The sequence below is a fragment of the Eurypyga helias genome, unplaced genomic scaffold (assembly GCF_000690775.1).
Source record: "Eurypyga helias isolate BGI_N326 unplaced genomic scaffold, ASM69077v1 scaffold13395, whole genome shotgun sequence".
Lineage (NCBI taxonomy): Eukaryota > Metazoa > Chordata > Aves > Eurypygiformes > Eurypygidae > Eurypyga > Eurypyga helias.
The window spans coordinates 42,198-48,197 of NW_010252143.1; the positions used below are offsets into that span (position 1 = coordinate 42,198).

The following is a 6,000-nucleotide window of genomic DNA, read 5'->3' on the forward strand; positions in this document are numbered from 1 at the left end:
GCTCATTAAAAAACCTTTATGGAAAAATCTGCGTATACTGCCAAGATCAGATTTCTTTCTGCCAGCACCAAAAGGAGAGAAAGTCTTTTCCCCGCTTCCCTACCCCAGGAAGAGTAGGAGATGAAGTAATTAATTCAAAAGGACTGTTTTGAGTGACAAACATGCAACCCTTACTTTTGTAATACATTCACAGCCCTTTGGAAATACTTAACCACATGCAATATACAAAACCTACTTCAGAGGTTCGTGAGGTAAACACACTTCACACATTTCTAAACACTGAAAAAAAAAGGGAAATGTGTTTATTTTTCTTTAGCAGTAAGAATACACTGTAACACTATATACTTAAACACAAACCAGTTTCTCAGTACACAGTCTTCATTATGAGTACTCACCCTGGGTTTGGTTTGGCAGTCTCCCCAATTATTACTTCACAGATTTGAAGGCCAGAAGAAACCAGTATGACCGTATAATCTGATTCCTTACATCGCACAAGGCCAAAGAACTTTACCCAACGATTTGCATATCTAGCCTATTAACCTAGAGTTGAACTAAAGGACCATCTTTTAGGAAGCCATCCAATTGATTTAAAGACTCCCGAGGATGGAGAAAGCTTCACTTCCTCAGCAAATCATTCCAATGGGAGAGTAAGTCAGCAACATCGATTAAAGTAGGTACTTTAAAACATCTTTCAGATTATTGTTACCTCTGATAAAAATGAAAAGGAAACATAAGAAGAAAGTGGCATTCTCTCAAACAAGCTCAACAAAGAGATCCTTCTTGCAGAGGTATGACTGCAGCATTACAAATCCCACTCTCAGAGTTATTTATGTGTAGCAGCTGAGGAAAGCAATACAGATTTCTGGAAAGTGATACTAAGCAGGTCTGTTTAGAATACCGTCCTTTTATCATTTGGCTTTGTACCTTCGCCTTCCTTCTGCACCACTCTGAACTTTCAGAGGAGCTGTAAATCTACTGCCTTCCACCGGTCATTATTCCTCCTTTCCAAACTGCTTATTTCATTTCGGGAATAAAAAAAGCCAAAGCTCTAGCAATCTGGTCCTTAGCCAATGGCTAAATTAATAGCAAAAATAACAACAGGGGCTCATGAAACTCTGATCATTTATAGACTTCATGAGAAAAAAAATTATTTGAGGGGGCTAGAACTATATCCTAGATGGTAAATTGTATGCAAGCTTTCCACCCGTAAATTGGGAGTTTTTTTGCATCCCACTGTGTAACACACTGGGCTGCGCAGCAGCCTGGTAAGCTCAGTTCAAGTGGAAGGCAGATGGCCTCGTGTCAGGGCATCGTGCCTTAAACAGGGGACACTGCCTGGCCTGAGTCACCGTCCCGCTCCGCAGCCAGCAGCCCCCAGAACGCGCATCCAGACTTCACACGCGGTCAGGCAAGCAGGGAGAGGCTGCAGCAGGAGGCAGAAATCAAACAAGATGGTTTCACACCAACTGCACGCGACCCAGTTGACAGGTCTGATAACTGCTGGGACACAAGCCACCCCTCCACCTAGGAGGTGAAGTGGTTACTTATGCATTTAACAGAGAGACTTGCTAGATCCAGCACTGCTGATAGAGGAGCGCTTTGGCTCTTCGTAAGCTCTGCAGGAACACATTATACCCAAGAACCAGATCAAAGGCGCCGTATCTCAAACAATAGCTAAACGCACTTCATGGCAGGAGTGAGATATGGACACCAGTTTGAAGCTAAGATCCCTAAACTGAATTAAGACAGTGAGGGAGTTGTTCTTCTTTGCATATTTTAACACTACCTAATGGAAATGCGGGAACAGTGCCAGTTCATTTCACTCAATTCTGTCCTTGAGTTAAGTAATAGGAACATACTCTCAGTCAACAAATCAGGTTGTCTTGAAATAAGTTGGAGCCTCTTGAGCATGAGAGACCAATCACCTGGTGGTATGGACATTTTCCACTACAAGGAAAAGCAAATCCACGGCAAATACGGACACCTGCCTGCAGGTGTATGCTACAAGGCCATGCATGCTGGAAGCTATCACTTCAACTGCTGAAGCCCACATTAGCTATAACCACTTCCCCTTCCCAGGAACCTGGGAGCTATCATGCATACCCCAGCAAAATTCCTTCTCAGAGTGCATTACAAGCAGACACATGCAAAAATAATTTTGGAAATCCACACTCGTAAGGTACTAAGTACTTTGATGATATAATGTCTTTATTCCCTTCAGCAGCGTCCCCAACCCGAGACCCTCAGTGCCAGACAGACAAGGGTTCTCAGGTGTCTAACACTTCTGCAGGCACCTGAACCACCAACGTTACGAACTTCAAAGCTTCTGCAAATCTAGCCTTACAATCACCAATCACTCTCTCAAAAGAAAAAAAAAAAAGTTGAAAGAGACCATAAAAATGGGTCTGGAATGAGTTCCCGTAAAGATGTGAATAGTCTCTGGCTTTGAGAGAAAAGTAGTAATGATCAGAACAGGGCCAGGGAAAAAGAACAATAAAGATAATGTTATATACTCATTTAATAGCCCAAGTATGACATAATGGCTGAAACCCAAAAGACAGCTGAGAAAAAAATCATTTTACACCATATGCAACTAACCTGTGGAGTTTACAGACATAAGTTACCACTGACCATAAGCACATTAATTGAGCCCAACCTCACCCAAGTCACACGACTTAATTAAGATGCCAACAAGCCCAATAATGAAACCTGAAGAGTCAGCAGAAGTGGGTGTGACACACATGAAACTGTCAGTAACAGCTACACCTACCCCACCAACAGCCCAAAGTCAAAAGCCGAAAGAGGCAGCAGTGACTTACAGGAGGAGGGAGCGGACGCTGGAAGCAGCAGGTCCCAGGGAGGGAATGGCAGTCAGCTCGTTGTTGTTCAGTTGCCTGCAAACAGAAATCAATTGTTGAAGCAAGCAGTATGTGGAAGCAAGGGACAGCCATGGCACTTCATCCGTCCTCCCCAACTCTTTGGGAGCACTGGCATTCTGGCAGAGGCCTCCACCTCAAATGGCTTGTCTGGGCATCCCTGAGGGTCCCACCTTATCCTCCCAATCCTTTAACAAACAAGAGCCACCATAAATGGCCCCTCAGTGTGTCCTTTACAAAAGCAAGGCTTTTTTAGCCCTTCCACCCACTCCCTTAAGCAAAGTCAAGTGCCACAGCCCTCCATCAGCCTGAATTCCCACACTGATCACAGAGCTGACCCCGAGACAGGAGACTTTGGACCTACAGCCCCTCAGAATGATGAATTTAACACCCTTCCCAAGCAGCAGACCCCGCTTGTCCCCCCAGGCCAGGGCACAGGGGCCACGGCAGTGGGGAATGGCAGCCTCAGGCCTCCCCTCCACACCAGGCCAAGCTCTGGAAATCCCCAGCCCCACAAAGCCAGCAACACAGAGACAAAACCACCAGCGTTGGGCTGAGTAATGGCACCAAACCCAGGTGACCAGCTCCAGCCGGGGAGCACCACGCAGCCCCCCGGGGCTAATGGCAATTGCAGACGGGCCCGCTCCTGGAAAGGCGGGGACAAAAATGTCCCCTTCAGTGGCCTGACGTGTTTGAAGTGTTTCTCTGACTGAAAACAGATCCTCGCCATGTGACCGGCTCTTCCTTGGTTTAAAGAGCCCTTGTTTGTATGGTGAATTAGTCAATTAATTACTGTAACAGTCGCTTGTCTGGCTGCTTGAAAATTACCTAATTTCTTAGCCATCTTGCCCGCTTCCCCACCGCCGCATGCTGAAGCAATTAAAGCTGAGCCGGGCAGCACACGGCGGCTCCCCGGGACCCCCAGCCACCTCCCATCGGCTGTTGCTTGAGGCAGGGCCTCGTCTCAAACCCTGCTCCCCTTCTGCAGGGGCTCTGCAAGGGGATCTCAGAAAGATGGCAATCTGAAAAGCAGAGCATCCCAGAGCAGGCAGGGGAGCACGGCACAGCCAAGGCGTGCTAAGCCATGGGCATGAGTTGGGGCCATCCTAAATAATGGTGGTTTGGGGTTTTTTTCTTTCCTTTAAAACTATTCTTGGCAGGTGGGAGAGTGCAGGGATACATCCATCCCAGAACTTCCTTCTGACTCCTCCAAGAGCAGGCAAGATATTTGATTTCATGAGGAGTTCCAGGCACTGCAGGGATAAAAGCTTTCCCCTCAGCTTCATCCGCCTCTGACATTATACCCATACCTTAAAACGTAAGGGGAAAGCAAGCCAGATGCATTGCAATTCAGCAAGGAACTCCACTTTGCAACTAAAAGCTCATTGTTGCTCATATTATAGCACAGATCAGAGCTTTCAGAGGTACAAAGCAAGCTGGAAAGAGCATTAAAATGCTTATATTTGTGCCATGTTCTCATTAACATCCAACTGAGCATCTTTTTGAAAGGCATGGGAGGAGAGTTAGGCCCACCCTCCACCAGCCTGGGTCAGCTCTGGTTAAGTGGCTCCAACACCCAGTGTCTAACAACTGGTCCAATCCTCCTCCAACCTGAGATTTTCATATATCAGCCTCTGTGAGGTGAGAAGTCAGCCAGAAGTGGTTCTCCCACCTCATTTTCTCTCTTGGCTCATTGGCACCAGTTGCTGATGCAGAGAAGACAGCCAAGCTCAGTATTTGTCTGGGATTTCCCTCTCATCTTCCCCTCCTCCACGTAAAGGAACAAAAAAAAAAGTAAAAAACAAAACAAAACACAACAGCCAGGCTCAACAAATTTAAACTTTGTCTCCTTTCTCCTCCCCAGCCCTCGCCTTCGGCAACACAGACCTGCTGCCTCTGGATGCTAAGGCAAGGGAGGAGAGGGGCCACCCGCATAAAATATTTACGGTCCAATTGCCAGGCTGGTGTCAAGCTGAAATGGAGCCTGCTCAAAAATAGCACAGCTCTCCAGAGCTTTCGGTGAAAGGCACTTTAGAAAATAAAAGGTGAGTTGTTTAGAGAGCAATTTTAGCACGGTTACTACTTCTTTGTTACAAATCCACTTGGAAAACCTGAGCGTGGTTCAGCCATCACTTTCATGGATCCCAGGATCCATATGACCCAAGGAAACCCCAAAAAGGGCCACAAAGCCTATCCCACAGCAGCACCCTCCACTACCCCCATACCAGAACGGATTGGCCCCACAGGGGTGTCATTAGGGGGAGCCTCCAAAGGGGATGAGAGAAAGCATAGGTGTCCTGAAGGAGGAAAATGTCACACCCAAGCCCCTTCCATCTGAGCCTCCACCAGCACAAAGCGACTTGTTTGAGAGCATGTGGGATCATGGCGTTTCACACCACTTTGAGCCACTAAATTTCATCCCACACAGACTTAAAACTTCTCAGGAAAAAAGCTTCTTAAAAAAACCCCACCAAACTGCTGCCTAAACCCAGGGAAAGGGAAAAAGCAGGGTAAATACAGCTACTGCTTTATTAGAATCTCTGTAAAGCAAAACAGCATCCAAGCTATGAAGTTTAAATCTTTTGGTTTGCAGACATTTTCTTAAAATCAAGGGAAAACAAAGGTTTGCAAAATACATCGCAACAATTACTCACATACAGACACACGGAGAGCCCTGAGCCTCATCTGTGCTCAGGAACCACAGGCACCGTGTCTGAAGCATCATGGGAGGTTTCAGGTCTTATCAATGCACCTATTATTTGGGGCAATCTCTCTCCCCGAGGCTGACTTGGTTTGCCCAGCACAGCGCGCACAGCAAAACACTGACTTGCTCTCAAGACATGCCACGGCATGATGCTTATTTCATGAATGTTTGTAAAGTGCTTAAAAAAACCTCAGAAAGGAGATGCTCTGGCAGTACAGATGTGGTTCTCTTTGTGAAATGCAGTTTATTTCAGTGGTCTGTGGTTTAGCTGTTATTCAAAAGCAACCAAGATTGGTAGATAGGACTTTTAATAGAGCTTCTCCCTCACACTTTCCAGAGCCTGCCTTCCAGGCTCTGCTCCAGACCTCTGCCTCCCTTACAGTCTCCTATTTCTGACTGCTCCCTTTCCCTCCTACTCGC

At 46.5% G+C, this 6,000-nt stretch overlaps 1 protein-coding gene across 1 annotated transcript in view; it reads right to left on the reverse strand.

Moving 5' to 3' along the window:
- The window catches only part of LRIG1 (leucine-rich repeats and immunoglobulin-like domains 1), a gene marked incomplete at both ends in the record, with an annotated part of 49,593 nt that overhangs the window by 41,876 nt on the left and 1,717 nt on the right, over positions 1-6,000 (reverse strand). The window contains one exon of the mRNA XM_010152260.1: positions 2,820-2,894. Within this exon, the coding sequence (XP_010150562.1) occupies positions 2,820-2,894 (75 nt within the window). The remainder of the gene's footprint in view (positions 1-2,819; positions 2,895-6,000) is intronic.